This window comes from Humulus lupulus, chromosome 6, assembly GCF_963169125.1.
Source record: "Humulus lupulus chromosome 6, drHumLupu1.1, whole genome shotgun sequence".
NCBI classification, from domain to species: Eukaryota; Viridiplantae; Streptophyta; class Magnoliopsida; order Rosales; family Cannabaceae; genus Humulus; species Humulus lupulus.
This window is the reverse complement of record NC_084798.1, coordinates 14,127,032-14,143,849: the sequence shown is the minus strand read 5'-3', so window position 1 is coordinate 14,143,849 and position 16,818 is coordinate 14,127,032. Positions and strand designations below refer to the sequence as shown.

The window sequence follows — 16,818 nt, the reverse complement described above, 5'->3', positions numbered from 1 at the left end:
ACGTGATATTAAATAAGTGCGGATTTTGATTTTGTTGTTAAATGTTGTTATTTCCGAAATGATACTCCACCACACATATACAAACAATACTATCTTAAGTTCCATCATTAATACATTAAAATAAATTAAAATGGCCCTTCAAGCGACTAGTGTAGAACTTGCTACTTTAAACGAAACATGAGGTAAACCCCCGTCCACATACTGTGTTTTAAAGTATACATAAACAAGTATACGGAAAACAAGGAACACCCCTGGTAGTTTACTTTGATAATTAAGATTATTTTTTGTTTCCCTGTGGTTTAGTCAAAGTTTAGTGCGGACTTTGATTTCGCTGATAAATTATCGTATAATTTAGTGTAGAACTTGCAACTTTAAACAAAACATTAGGTTTACCCCGTCCATATACTGAGTTTTAAAGTATACATAAATTAGTATACAGAAAACACAGAACACCCCCGGTAATGTACTTTGATAGTAAGATTATTAGTTTGTTTCCTGTGGTTTAGTCAAATTTTAAAATAAAGACATTAAGTATAACCCGCTTCACAGTATGCTCCCGGCGGTATACCTCGATATTAAGCTTATTATTTTTTTCCCTTGCTTTAGTCAAAGTTTAGAATTCAAACTAAATGTAGTATTTTTGAAATGATGTATTATTATTCTTTTACGTGATATTAAATAAGTGCGGATTTTGATTTCGTTGTTAAATGTTGTTATTTCCGAAATGATACTCCACCACACATATACAAACAATACTATCTTAAGTTCCATCATTAATACATTAATATAAATTAAAATGGCCCTTCAATCGATAAGTGTAGAACTTGCCACTTTAAACAAAAGATTAAGTACACCCCGTCCATATTCTGTGTTTCAAAGTATACATAAACAAGTATACAGAAAACATAGAACACCGCCGGTGGTTTACTTTGATAATTAAGATTATTTTTTGTTTCCTTGTGGTTTAGTCAAAGTTTAGTGCGGACTTTGATTTCGTTGATAAATTACCGTATAACTTAGTGTAGAACTTGCAACTTTAAACAAAACATTAGGTTTACCCCGTCCATATACTGAGTTTTAAAGTATACATAAATTAGTATACAGAAAACATATAACAGCCCCGGTAGCGTACTTTTAAGATTATTAGTTTGTTTCCTGTGGTTTATCAAATTTTAAAATAAAGACATTAAGTATAACCCGCTTCACAGTATGCTCCCGGCGGCATACCTCGATATTAAGCTTATTATTTTTTTCCCTTGTTTTAGGCAAAGTTTAGAATTCAAACTAAATGCAGTATTATTGAAATGATGTATTATTATTCTTTTACGTGATATTAAATAAGTGTGGATTTTGATTTCGTTGTTAAATGTTGTTATTTCCGAAATGATACTCCACCACACATATACAAACAATACTATCTTAAGTTTCATCATTAATACATTAATATAAATTAAAATGGCCCTTCAAGCGATAAGTGTAGAACTTGCCACTTTAAACAAAAGATTAAGTACACACCCGTCAGTATACATAAACAAGTATACAACAAACATAGAACACCGCCGGTGGATTACTTTGATAATTAGGATTATTTTTTGTTTCCCTATGGTTTAGTCAAAGTTTAGTGCGGACTTTGATTTCGCTGATAAATTATCGTATAATTTAGTGTAGAACTTGCAACTTTAAACAAAACATTAGGTTTACCCCGTCCATATACTGAGTTTTAAAGTATACATAAATTAGTATACAGTAAACACAGAACACCCCCGGTAATGTACTTTGATAGTAAGATTATTAGTTTGTTTCCTGTGGTTTAGTCAAATTTTAAAATAAAGACATTAAGTATAACCCGCTTCACAGTATGCTCCCGGCGGCATACCTCGATATTAAGCTTATTATTTTTTTCCCTTGCTTTAGTCAAAGTTTAGAATTCAAACTAAATGCAGTATTTTTTAAATGATGTATTATTATTCTTTTACGTGATATTAAATAAGTGCGGATTTTGATTTCGTTGTTAAATGTTGTTATTTCCGAAATGATACTCCACCACACATATACAAACAATACTATCTTAAGTTCCATCATTAATACATTAATATAAATTAAAATGGCCCTTCAAGCGATAAGTATAGAACTTGCCACTTTAAACAAAAGATTAAGTACACCTCCGTCAGTATACATAAACAAGAATACAGAAAACAAAGAACACCCCCGGTGGTGTACTTTGATAATTAAGATTATTTTTTGTTTCCTTGTGGTTTAGTCAAAGTTTAGTGCGGACTTTGATTTCGCTGATAAATTACCGTATAATTTAGTGTAGAACTTGCAACTTTAAACAAAACATTAGGTTTACCCCATCCATATACTGAGTTTTAAAGTATACATAAATAAGTTATTCAATGTAATAGTAATAGAAATGGAATAAGAATAGTACACCGTTATGGTAATGATATAACTGCTCCAAAGCACCAACATTGGAGCATCAACAATTGAGTTGTTTTTGAGTAGTTATATTCCAAAAGATTAATATTTCTTCTAATAAATCATTATAGTATTGATATAACTACTCCAAAGCATCAACAATTGAGTTGTTGTGGAGTAGTTATATTCCAAAAGATTAATATTTCATCTAATACAAAAAAAAAAAAAAAACATTGGCAGTTCAAATTTACATATAAAAAGAAAAACATATAAAAAAAAATAGTCTTAAACAATTGAAGTTGTTTGCATAGCATTACGCAACTGGCGATGCGCTTTAAGATATTGATCCGAGTCGAATTTTTCTGGCGATACACTACTTTTGACCATAGGAGGAATGATCAACAACCTCAACAGCATAGCCTGTAACAAAGGATAGGAATTAATTGATACATACCATTCAAACAAGAAAATAAACTGAAATATATGAAATCTCATTTTTATATAATCTTATTGATTGAGATTTGAGAACTAATTAATGAGGGACAAATTTAGAGATGTTGTGTGTTATTTTTTGCAATATTTAAAATTTTAAAACTTTATTTTAACTATCAGATTTTTAAAAAATCAAATCAAATCCAAGTCCTTTTAATATTTGGCTATCACCCAGAATCAATAAGGAGCTATAAAGGTAAAAGTTCTATATATATAGAAGATTCCATAAATATATATATATGTATGTATAAAGAAAAATGATGAAAACGAAAAGAAAAAAAAGTAAAACAAAACCAAAGAGATCAGAAAATTTAGAGATGGATGGGAAGGTCTTAAAATCAAAGTTTAAGTCTGTTTGTGTGTTTTGTGGGAGTAGTAATGGAAAGAGAGATTGTTACAGAGATGCAGCCATTGAACTGGGCCAAGAGCTGGTTTATACATTGTTTTCTTTTTCTTTTTCTTCTTCTTAATATACTGAATTAATTTCAATGTTTTTGTTTGGTGTAATAATAAAGTTAATAATAATAATAATTATAAACCAAAGAAGATTAACCCTTTAGTGATCAAAAGAAGAACAAGAACAAGACCAACACAAGGCACTTAATAAGTAGCTAGCTAGCAATTATTATAGCTTTTCGGTCACTAAAGGGTTAATATTAAAACAAAAGCAAGAAAAGTGAGAGAGCTTTTTCACCTTCAGCCGTTGGAAGAGTAACGCCAGCTTGGGCTTTCCATTGGATTAATGGTGACAACAAGAAGAAGAACAGAATAAACAGTGACAGAACAGTAACACATATATATATATATATGTGGCTGCTGCAGGTATCAAGAAGGTTGGAGCTTGTGTATGGTGGAGGCAGGGTTGGGCTAATGGGTTTGGTTTCTCAGGCTGTTCATCGTGGTGGAGGCAATGTCCTCGGGTATATATATATATATATATATATATAGTTTTCTAGCAAGGGTTTCACATCAAATATATACATATATATGTGTTTATATATATATATCTTTCAGTATTTGACTTGTGTCCCATATGTATGTCATTTGTTGTTATTTCTTTGTGTCACAGGATCAGTATTTGACCAATGTAGCTACTAGTTTTAAAAACTGTATAGCAGTGAGAGGAGAGGGGATCATACCTGGATTTGAGGTCGGTTCCTCAACAGCAAGTTGCTGAGGCTCATCATAAGTTGTTGTAGTTAGACTTAGAAAAGTAAACTCAGTAATGTTAGAATTATTGTTACGGACTAATATAATCATAGACATTATTCCATAATCACAACCATTAACTAAAGTGTCTACTAATTACCAATAACCATAATGGGATGGTTTATACTTACTAATTGTATTAGAGGCACATGGTGGCACCCTAATGACTATGTGTTGGCCCATTAAACTATAGTTCACCACTTCATAATATAATGAGCCCAATTAGCCCACTAATACCTCATAAGGTATAAGAGCATAATATATAGGGGACTTTACATATCTCTACACATTGAACTAAATAATTACAGCTTTATTGGAGATAAAAATATATACCAAAAACGTATTAATTATTTTTATATATAACCAATTTGATTTGTACATTTTTTCTTAAATACTCACTAACATACCAACTTTCTTAAAATAACATAATTAAACAACTTATTATTAATTCATATAACTAATTATTTACTTTATTTGATTTTATTATTAATAAAGAAACACCATAGTTATACTACAAGGTTAGTGGAAAATTAAAAAAACAAGTAGTCAGGAGGTGAAGAACTTATTTGGATACTGTTTGGTAGTTGTTTATTGTTTATTTTAAGCATATCTTATTTGTTATAATGGATATAACATACAACTTATTTGGTCTCATTTTTTATTAAGAATATGTTTCTACTATTATTATCTTTTGATACCAAAATGTAGTCTTTGAGACTCTGTTGGATACTAAACAATAGCTTTTGCACGTATGATAACAAATGGTAGTTTATAATGATTAAATGTTGGATACTAATAGATAGTTTTTTTTATGTAATATATATTACTGAGTATATAAATATAAATTTATTGTTGTTAATGGATTTAATCTGATGTAATAAAATAATTGAAATCCCCCATATTACTCACATTCATAAAATCTTTCCTTAAATAAATATATTTACCAAACCACTAAGTATATAATTACATGCATGAAAATTTATTAAGATATAGAATGTTCAAACATTCACTTTCACTTTATGGATACACATAAGTATCTAAAAGTTATTTGGTGTTAAAAAATGAGTTGGATATCATTTAGTAGATAAATATATATAGAATACCATGTAGTATCAAAATGTGTAGATAGAATACCATTTAGTTGGTAAATATATAGAATAGTATGTAGTTTAAATTATGCAATTTTTTTTTGTATGAAACCATATGGTACCATTTAGTATTAAACTATATAAATATTTTAAAATAATGTAAGATTATATACGATACAAAACTCCAAAAATTAGGAATTGAACACTCTCTCTTTCAATATACCAAATCAATCGTGAAATGCAAAGAAAATAAAAAGAAAAATGATTTAGTCTTGTAAAGCAAATCAATTAAATAAGGAAATAGTCTATGTTAAAAAATAAGTAGGTATAATAAATAAGTATATATTATTAGATACATTATTACAAATTGCGATTACGTATACTTGCGTAGCTTAAATTTCGCAACAAATACATTATTAGATAATATATTATATAGTAATAAGTTTTATAAGATACCAACAAGTATCAAACTATATAGAATATTATATAGTATCATTTTATTAATTATGTCATTATGTTCTCAAGAATGGTTAAGCACATAGACTATCAACTATAATGATTATGAAGTGAGTAGTGTATTTTGATACCACTTGGTAGCTCATTTGATTTTTTTAATAGCTCAATTGATGCTTTGGAAATTGAATTTAGATCATATAAATTGGAAATATAATTTCATATTCAAACTAGATTGAAACTACATTATCTACGTCTAATTAAAATCTAGTGATGATCATCTTGAAATATGTATAGATTCAACTTACAACAATACATAAATCCAACACCAAAAAATAATAAATAGTAACAACATGAAAAATAAGATACCAAATAGTATCCAAATAAATAATTCTGGAGATTGAAGTAAATAACATGGTTAAATAGTTCTAAATAAAAATAAACTACTTAGTTGTATCCAAAATAATAATAATATATATTATAACAAATAGAGAAGGATACCAAATAGTATCCCATTTACATTTATTTTGGATTTTCTACGAGTAGTTATAATGATTAGTGTTAAAGAGAAAATCAATTAAATAAAGAAATATATTTTATGTTTGTAATATACCAAATTAGTTGTAGAAGTCAAAAAAGAGACTAAGAGATATGATTGATGAGTCTTAAAAACCAAAACAATTATATAAGGAAATATATTGAATGTTGGTATATGTTAAATGTAATTCTAGTGTTTGTTAAAATATAAATAGGTATAATAAATAAGTAAATAAAATTTGGTTATGTTATTTAGGTTAATAAATATTATAATATGGGTATATTAAAATATCAATGTCTAATTAGTAATTATTTATATTATAAGGTGTGTGAGTGTAAATCTTCCTAATATATATATGTTGTATGGGTGAAAGTTGAGGGTAGAGTAGTATTGTGGTAAGGGTTTGCTATCCATTAGGTCCCTCTTGCATTTTTGCACTTGTTTTGTAGGTGATTTGGAAGATTGCTAAGGGAGGAAATGGCTCAAGAATGGATTGGCAATATGGGAGGTATGCTCTAAATAAATTGTGTTATTGGATTGATTGTAAATAATCTGTTTTGATTGTTAAATGATGTTTACAATCTAACAATTGGTATCATTAGCAAGGTCATTTGAGTTTTAGGGCTTGATTTTAGACAAAAAAACCCAATTTTTCAAAATCTGATTTTTTCACAAAATTTTCGAAATCATGATATATTAATGTGGGAAATCGGGTTTGATAATGTGTGTTGGGTTTCAACAATGTTTTTAGACAAAAATTTCGTGTGTATTGCTATGAAACCGAGCTTTTCATAGAGCTCAAAAATGATGGAAACCCATTTTCGGATTTCATGTTGTTTTGACACTTTGGTTGGGAGATGGGGAGAATGGAGATGCTAGGGCCGTCGGCGACGAAGAGGGGAAGAAAACCCATGTTACAGTGGCCAAAATGGTGGCCGGAGAAGGTGGTTCCAGTCGGGTCGGACCCGCGGGACGAACCGGGTCGAACGCGACCCGTATGCCCAATTTTCAGAGGTCAGGGACGACGAAAAACGACACATTATTTTGCCTCTGTCAGGAAAAAACGACATGTCGTTTTTCAAAAACTACATGTCGTACGGGCTTTTAAAAAAAAAACAAACACCATTTTGGGCGCGTGGGGCGCGTGTGTGGTCGCTTTTGGGCCAATTTTTACCATTTTCACTCATTTTTTAATACCATATTTTGTATATGTTTATGCAGAAGATTAATTCATGAATTTGATTTCATAAATGTATTTATATTTAATCTTTTGTGGCATAAATCTTATTATATATTGTCAACAATTATTGTTTATTTTCTTGCCTATCGTAAGAATAAACATGTAAATTGTTTGGTGAAGAGGAACATTTAAATAATTATTTATTTAAATTTTGTGTTTTTCCTCCAAAGTTACATTAAGGTCCATATGAGTAATTAATTATCCTATCGATAATAATTATTTGGTAAGGATGCTTAATATAGTGAAGGAAGTCTATTGAATTTTATGAACCACAATTTGTCTATCCTCTAGATAGTAAATTCAAGTATTTGGTTATAATGCTTAATAGATTGTTCTTACTTGTGAATGAGTTCTATCTTTTGTTTATTTAAGAACTCTAGCATACATAATGATCATTTGCTATTTTTTGTGATCATTTATGAGAAAAGAGCACAAATGACATGATTTTGTTATAATATGCATTTAATAGTTATTGTTCTTGTTTCTCATTCAACACTAAGCTATCCTAGAACCTCCGCCGTCCTGACATTGAATGCAACCAACCACAAGCAGTGGGTTGAGTCTATCACGATGAACTTGACTTTCATGAAAGTGGACTTGGCCTTGAGAATTGATGAACCATCTAAGCCTGTTGATGATGCTACTGAGAAGGATAAGAAATTCTATGAGGACTGGGAACACTCCAATCGTTGTTGCTTGATGCTCATGAGATATCATATGGATGAATCCATTCGTGATAGTATTCCTAAGTCCGAAAATGCGAAGGATTTTCTTGCTGCCATTTAGGAAAAGTACCAAAAATTCTCAAAGAATGAGAAGAATGAACACTTGAACATGCTCCATCACACTATTTATGATGGTTCAAGTGACATCAGGGCTCATATTGACAAGCTCATGAGCTATTATCACAGACTTAAGGCCATGGGCATGGACCTTGGTGAGGATTACATGGTGTGATTGGTGATGGAGACTATTCCATCTCAGTTTGATGCGATATCAAGCTATAATGCTCAGAAAGAGCAATGGACTGTTGGGGAGATGTCTGCTATTCTTGCCAAGGAAGAGGAGGACATGAGAAAAGGTAGGGCAAGAAGTATCTCCATGGTGACTGTTATCCCCATTTCCTGTCAGGGTTTTGGGCCCTCGCCCCGGCCCACGGTCAGAGGGACCGGTTCGGTATTTGGGCATAGTCCGCGGACTACGGACTGGGCCTGTGTAGAAGGGTCCGGGACGTCCCTCCGGGTTCATGTTCAGCTTGAACGGTCCCGGCACTGTCCGGAGTGCCCCGGACCATCGCGGCCATCGCGTCCCGGTCCTGGGCCCAGAATGGTCCGGGCCCGAAGTAAACGCAGCGGGCCAAAGGTAAACGAACCTGGACCGCTTCATCCCCAGGCTATGGGTCAGGCGTCCAGGACACTGAAGCCGCCTCATTTCGCGTGGGTCTTGTCCCCCCACTTTTCACCTGCAGAAAGGGTCACCTTGGGATTATCTGCTGGCGTGTCAGGACTGCGCAGCCAAGTACTCTGACCGGTCTTGTCCCCTGAATCGGCCTCATGATTCGAAGTGGTCAGAGCCAAAGTGCCGTTTTGTCGGGAGAATGCTTGCATCTCAGGGCAACTAATTGGGCCTAAGCTGGTTCGGGTTTGGTGTTCTGTATATCTTTTTAGCTCGGGCCTCCACTAGGAAGGCCCCTTGTGCACATTCCCCAGATGGGTCCGGGTCAGGCCCGGCCCAAACCTGATGTCCCCCTCGTCCTATAAATATAAGTTGTAATGCAACGTAGAAGGGGGAGAAGGCAGAAACTCTGCTCAAATACAGTTAAACAACTCCATTGTAAAAGCTTATCCTAGCTCTAATACAGACTTATATACAGACTCGTTGACTAAGGCTAGTTAACGCCCCAACCACATAAAAATCTTGTGTCGATCTTCCATTCTCATTATTATTATCAGTAAACATCCTTCTATAAGATAGTGGCCGAAAATCTCGGTTAACAGTTTGGTGCTTTCATTGAGAGCTGAAGGAAGCTAGCGCCGACGTCAGGCCTCTGCTACGATGGTGAACACGCGTCACACCACCTTCGACCCTACCAACCCATAGCAGGGTAACGGAGGCCCACTGCCTTCTCAGAACGTTCCTCAGGACCCGCTTGAAGACGTGTCTCTTCAGACATCTCACCAAGACGAGTCGCAAGACTACGAGGGTGAGGCAGAATACGAAGTAGAAAACGAAGAGTACTACGAGGAGAACGAATGGGAGTATCACGATGAAGCCGCGGACCCCGAAGTCCCTCTCGACGGTCAGCAAGACTCGGAGGTGACTAGGCTGAGGCAGCAGATCCTAGACCAGGAGGCCAGGATGGCCGACCAGGCGGAGGCGCACCGCCGGGTGCAAGAGTCTCTACAAGCCCTGCAAGCTCTGATGGCCGCGCAGGGCCCGGCAGCCAACCCCACAGCTGGCCCGCAACCAGAAACGCAACAACCCGCTCCCCAAGCGCAAGCCGGGGGCCCCAGGGGTGCCAGTCCGATCCGTCCGCCAGAGCATCTCCCCGACGCGGCTCCGAAAGTCCCGGACAAAGAACGACGGACGACTCGGAAAAAGACTACCCCCGTCAATAAAGTCGAGGCACATTCACAGTCGTTACCCAGGAAAGAGAAGGTGCGCCCTGTCCCAGGACGAGGCCACCCTTTCGATCCGCAGGGGGTACGGCCGCAAGACGGTCAGCCTCGGCCCGCCCCAAGGGCGAACGGGAGGGAAAAGTCTTTGCGCCCGAGTGCCTCGGTCAACAAGAACCATCGGGAATGATCCCGCCGCGAGGATCGTAACGCTCTCAGCTCCGGGGACGACACTTCCCGGGTAGATTTGCGTGACGGACTAAATGCCCGGAAAGAGCGGGCCCGCAAGCAAAAAATCCTTCCTCGAAACGGCGACCTCAGGAACGACATAAACGACAGGCGGAACGAGAGAATCCCCCTGGAGGACGGCGCGGCCAGGCAGCTCATGGAGCAAATGGCAGCATTAAAAAAGGTTACCGACCGCTTGGTCCGCAAGCAAGATGGCGCGGACACCGACTCTGACGAAGAGGACAAGGAGCCGTGTGCAAGACATATCCTGGACGCCGCATTGCCCAAGGGGTTCAAGATGCCGAGTCTCGCCGCCTACACTGGAAGCACGGATCCTAGGGATCATCTGTCCCGGTACAACCGACTCATGACCGTGGCTCATGTCAGCGACGACGGCAAGTGCCTCTGCTTCTCCATCACGTTGGGCGGTCCCGCCGAAGAGTGGTGGAAAAGGCTTAAACCGAGGTCCATCCAAACATGGTCCGGGCTACAGTCGGCTTTCCGAAAGCAATTCGTGGCCGCCATGAGGATGGACATGCAAATCAGTGCCCTCGCCAATATTAAGCAAATGCCCGCGGAAACATTGAGGGCCTACATGCAGCGCTTCACTGAAGAAGCCTCAAAGACAAAGGTCGATGACGGACAGCGCCTGGTGGCACTACAGTCTGGAATCCGGGCCGGGTCCCCGCTCTGGGACGACATGCAGCGCAATAAAGCCGCCACTCTATAAGAGTTTATTAGGAGTGCCCAAGGATTCATCAACTGGGAGGAGGCTCAGATCCAGGCCTTTGGATGGCCCTCGGCTCCTCATCCAGTCCCTCAGACGATTCCAGGAGGTGCGGGACATTTCCCCGCACAGTCCTACGCAACGCCCCCCATTGCCCCGGGGGCGGTTGTCGCGCCCGGCGTTAGTTACGCGCCTACGGTGTACGGTCCTGTCGCTTCGGGATACGCCCCGACCCAATCAACGCATTTCTCCGGGTATGGCGTCGCGCCAGCAGGGCATAGTATGGCCCCCGTCGTGGCCCAACAATCCCAAACCGGAGTAACCGAGGCGAGCGTGAATCCCTCCCGTGGTAAGCGGGCCGGCAAAGGCCAGAACCGGCCCGAGTTGGCCAAAAAAGGGAAGAGGGGCTATGAGCCCCAGTATTCAGAATACACTAACTTGGTGGATACCCGGGAAAACATCTACCTGGCTACAGAAAGAGTGGTCTACTACCGGAAACCTATCCCCATGTTTAGGGGGGGGAGGAACCCCAGAGACACCAGCAAACGGTGCGCCTATCACAAAGATGTGGGCCACACCACCGACGAGTGTCGGCAGCTCAAAGATGAAATTGAAAACCTCATCAAGTTGGGACACCTCCATCAGTGGGTAAGAATGCCCGTAAGCGTCCCGGGCATGACAGCTAACCCCGCGCAGTCTACAGCGCCGACAACTCCCCGTGCATACCCGCCCCAGGGGGGGTATGCGCCGGGGCTCCCGGCACAGGCCCCTCAGGGGGCCATCGCCACGCAGGCCCCCGGTCCTGGAATGCCCTATCCTTCCGGGGCAGCGCCCCCTCGAGTGGACGGGCACGTGTCGACCATATCAGGCGGACCCCACCTAGGAGGACCTTCGAAGAATGATCAAAAGCGCTATCTGAGCGAGCTGGACTATGACCAAGAAGTTTGCGCCCTCGTCCAGGCCCCCGCTCAGCGCCCCAAATTGATGAACCTCCCCATCACATTCACGGAAGACGATGCCCGTAACGTCCATTTCCCGCACCACGACCCACTGGTCATAGATGCTCAAATTGCCAACAAGATGGTGTCTCGAGTGTTGGTGGATGACGGAAGCTCCGTCAACTTGTTGTTCAAATCCGCCTTTGCCGCCATTGGCCTGACGGAGGCTGATCTGGCGTCGTGCCCGACCCAAATCTACGGCTTCAACGGAGACGCACTCCTCCCCATGGGAAAGGTCCAGCTGCCTGTAACTCTGGGGGACGCATTGCAGTAATCGTTCAAGTTCTGCACCTTTGTGGTGGTGGATTGCCCGACCGCTTACAACGCCATCTTTGGCCGGCCCGCCCTGGTCGAGTTCGGGGCCATCACCTCCATCCGCCATCTATGCATGAAGTTCCTGTGCAGCAACGGAGGGATTGGGACGGTCCGCAGAGACCAGAAAAGTGCGCGGAAGTGTTACCATATCTCTGCCCGTCCCGTTTGTATGGTCCGGGATGAGCCCGTCGAGCCGGCACTCCGCCCGCCCGAGCAAGCTGTCTAGGACGAGGACGATCTGGACCCACGGTTGGGAGAGGAACGCACCCTTGAGCCAATGGACGAAATAGAAGAGGTATGCATCAGCGAGTCCGACCCTGCCAGGGTCATCCAAGTGGGAAAGAGCCTGCCGGAAGACATTCGGGCCGCCATTATCGCCTAAGTCAGGGAAAACCAGGATCTTCTGGCATGGTCCCACTCCAATATGACCGGGATCGACCGCAATATCATATGCCACGCGTTGAGTATTGACCCAAACGCGACCCCGGTCCGCCAGAAGCGCAGACCTTTGGGGACGGAAAGGGCCGAAGCCCTCAAACTGGAGGTAGAGAAGCTGTCTTCCATTAACTTCATCCGCGAAGCCGTGTACCCCGTATGGCTGGCCAACCCGGTCTTGGTGCCGAAGCCTAACGGGACATGGAGGACCTGCATCGACTTCACGGACCTCAACAAAGCATGTCCGAAGGACTGTTTCCCGCTCCCCCGGATAGACCAAATGGTGGATGCTACGTCCGGTTACGAGATCTTGAGTTTCATGGACGCCTACTCGGGCTACAACCAGATATCCATGCACGTGGCAGATCAGGAGCACACCAGTTTCCAAACTGACAAGGGCATCTACTGCTATGTCGTCATGCCTTTCGGACTCAAGAATGTCGGAGCAACCTACCAGAGCCTCGTCAATCGAATGTTTAGGGCCCAGCAGGGGCGAAACATGGAAGTATACATCGACGATATGCTGGTCAAATCCAAGACGTCGCGGGAACATTCAAACGATTTGGCGGAGGCTTTCGCGGTTATCCGGAAGTACGGGATGAAGCTGAACCCTAAGAAGTGCACCTTCGGCGTCGCATCCGGGAAGTTCCTGGGCTTTATCGTGAGTTCCCGAGGAATTGAAGCCAACCCCGAGAAGATCAAGGCCCTGATCAACATGGCCTCTCCCCGGAAGCACAAGGACGTTCAAAGCCTGACGGGGCGAGTGGCCGCCCTAAGCCGTTTTGTCTCCAAGGCCACGGACAAGTGCGTCCCTTTTTTCAACGTCCTCCGGGGAAGCCAGCGGTTCGAATGGTCACCCGAGTGCGAAGAAGCCTTCCAGAAGCTGAAAGAGCACTTAGCCAAGGCCCCCATCCTGGCGAAGCCAGTCGAAGGAGAGCCTTTGTACTTATACCTGGCCGTAACCGAGCACGCCATCAGCGCCGCGTTGGTGCGCGAAGAGGAGAGGACTCAACTCCCGGTGTACTACGTGAGCAAGCGATTACTAGACGCCGAATCTAGATACCCACTAATCGAGAAGCTGACTTTCTGTCTGCTGACGGCATCCCGGAAGCTTCGACCTTATTTCCAGGCCCACACGATAAAGGTCTTAACCAACCACCCCCTGCGGCAGGTGTTGCAGAAACCTGAGGCGTCGGGGAGACTCCTGAAATGGGCCATGGAGCTTAGCCAATTTGATATATCTTACGTGCCCCGGGTGGCCATTAAGGGACAGGCCCTGACCGACTTCATCGTCGAATGTTCCGGGGTCACCCCAGAAGAGAGTGCCCCCGCAGCCTGCATTTCTCCCGTTTGGAAAGTCTTCGTGGACGGAGCATCGAACGAGAACGGGGCCGGCGCCGGGATCATCCTGGTATCCCCGCAGGGGGACCAGCTACAAAACGCCCTCCGTTTCCAGTTCAAAGTGTCGAACAACGAGGCGGAGCATGAGGCCGTTATAGCCGGCTTGCGTCTGGCCCGAGAAGTAGGGGCGGCGAACCTCGAAATATACAGCGATTCTCAGCTGGTAGTAAGACAGATTTCGGGGGAGTATCAAACCAAGGGAGAACGAATGGCGGCATACGTAACCCAAGCGAGGGAGATGCTCCAAGCGTTCACGGCGCATTCCATCCGCCAGATACCCCGAGAGAAGAACGTCTTCGCGGACACATTAGCGAAGCTAGCAACCGACGCAGAGGCTGAGTTGGCCGGGCTGGTCCCCGTCCCAAGCATAGGGACTCCGACCGTCCATGCCGTCGATCACTCCAATTCATGGATGGGGCCGCTGATCCGCTACCTGTCCACCGGGGAGGTTCCGAACGAGCGAGCCGCGGCCAGGAAGCTCCTGTACCAGGCCCACCGATACGTCATGATGGACGGGAAAATTTATCGCCGGGGACTGTCTATGCCTTACCTCAGGTGCGTGTCCGGGACTGAGCTGGGCGCCATCATGCCTGAGGTCCACGAAGGCTTTTGCGGAGATCACACAGCCGGACCCAGTTTGTCCAAGAAGATTCTGCGCCAAGGATACTTCTGGCCCACCATGAAAAGGGACTGCATAGACTACGTCCGCAGGTGCGAACAATGCCAGAGGTACGCGAAGATCCCTCGGGCCTCCCCAACAGAGATAACCTTGATGAACAGTCCCTGGCCCTTTGCAGTGTGGGGGATCGATCTTGTGGGATCCCTCCCAATCGGGAGAGGAGGGGTGAAGTATGCCATTGTGGCGGTAGACTATTTCACGAAATGGGTTGAGGCGGAGCCTATGAACACGATCACGTCCAAGAAGGCCTTAGATTTCGTCGTTAACAACATAGTGTGTCGGTATGGCCTCCCCTACAAAATCGTGTCTGACAACGGGAAACAATTTGACAGCCTCCACTTCACGGATTTCTGCGAGAGGCACGGTATAGTGAAGAGTTTCTCTGCCGTGGCCAGGCCCCAGGCGAACGGACAGGCCAAAGCCGTGAACAAAATCCTAAAAGGGACACTGAAGAAAAAGCTTCAGGCCTGTAAGAGCAAGTGGCCCGAAGAGCTCCCCCGCGTGTTGTGGGCCTACCGGACAACCGAACGGACATCAACCGGGCACACCCCATACTCAATGACGTACGGATGCGAAGCCGTCATCCCAATTGAAACGACCATCCCGTCCCATCGTCGCGACACGTATGATCCCACCCAGAACCACGCCTTACTCCAAGAATCTCTGGACCTTATCGAGGAAATCCGGGAAGAGTCGCAAGTGCAGTTAAAGATGTACCAGGGCAAGATCGCTCGGCACTTCAACTCCAGAGTCAAGAGCCGTAAGTTCGAAACCGGCGATCTGGTCCTGCGGAGGGTCTTCCCTGCCACTCAGGATCCGGGGGTAGGGGTTCTGGGCCCCAATTGGGAAGGGCCGTATGAGATCCAGCAAGAGATCTGCCCCGGAACATACCGCTTGAAGCGGCTCGATGGTTCCAAGGTTCCGCGAGCCTGGAACGCAGAACACCTCCGTAAATACTACCAGTAGCCCAAGGGCTCGTCCCAGTTTAATGTTTACGCTGTAACATGTACGCCTCAGGGCTAATTCCCTCTTTTAGAACAATGAAAATGACGTGTGCAAAACGTCATAAAGGGCTATTATTTCCATGAAAATGTGTGCCTCAGGGCTATTATCTCAAGTGACCCCAGACCAGTCTCTGCTCACTTGCGGGGGGTGTCATCCCAGGCGCAAAAATAAAAAAGGGGACCGAGCCCAAGGCCGGTCCCACCCCGGACGAACAATGTCCGGGGGTATGGAAAAGAGGACCGAGCCCAAGGCCGGTCCCACCCCGGACGAACGATATCCGGGAGTATAAAAATAAGAGGACCGTGCCCAAGGTTGGTCCCACCCCGGACAAACGACGTCCGGGGGTATAAATAAAAGGGAACCGAGCCCAAGGCCGGTCCCACCCCGGACGAACGATATCCGGGAGTATAAAAATAAGAGGACCGTGCCCAAGGCCGGTCCCACCCCGGACGAACGACGTCCGGGGTATAAATAAAAGGGAACCGAGCCCAAGGCCGGTCCCACCCCGGACGAACGACGTCCGGAGGTATAAATAAAAGGGAATCGAGCCCAAGGCCGGTCCCACCTCGCACGAACGATATCCGGGAGTATAAAAATAAGAGGACCGTGCCCAAGGCCGGTCCCACCCCGGACGAACGACGTCCGGGGGTATAAATAAAAGGGAACCGAGCCCAAGGCCGGTCCCACCCCGGACGAACGACGTCCGGGGGTATAAATAAAAGGGAACCGAGCCCAAGGCCGGTCCCACCCCAGACGAACGATGTCCGGGAGTATAAAAATAAGAGGACCGAGCCCAAGGCCGGTCCCACCCCGGACGAACGACGTCCGGGGATATAAGAATAAGAGGACCGAGCCCAAGGCCGGTCCCACCCCGGGCGGACGACGTTTGGGGGATGAAAAAGGGGAACCGAGCCCAAGGCTGGGTCCACCCCGGACGAACGATGTCCGGGAGCAAAAATAAGAGGACCGAGCCCGAG

General features: G+C 43.5%; 1 protein-coding gene across 5 annotated transcripts in view; it reads right to left on the bottom strand.

Annotated features, from left to right (window-relative positions):
• Positions 1-2,363: 2,363 nt before the first annotated feature.
• The window catches only part of LOC133781702 (uncharacterized), a 31,126-nt gene continuing 16,671 nt past the window's right edge, over positions 2,364-16,818 (bottom strand). For 2 of the 5 annotated variants that reach the window (XR_009870232.1, XM_062220770.1), the window contains exons 4-5: positions 4,050-4,114; positions 2,364-2,838 (exon numbers count right to left, since the gene is read on the bottom strand). Coding sequence is in view for 3 of the 5 variants with exons in the window: in XM_062220770.1 (XP_062076754.1) it covers positions 2,792-2,838; positions 4,050-4,114 (112 nt within the window). In the remaining 2 variants the exon portion in view is untranslated. The remainder of the gene's footprint in view (positions 2,839-4,049; positions 4,115-16,818) is intronic. The other 3 variants (XM_062220768.1, XM_062220769.1, XR_009870234.1) reach the window with 2 other exon arrangements.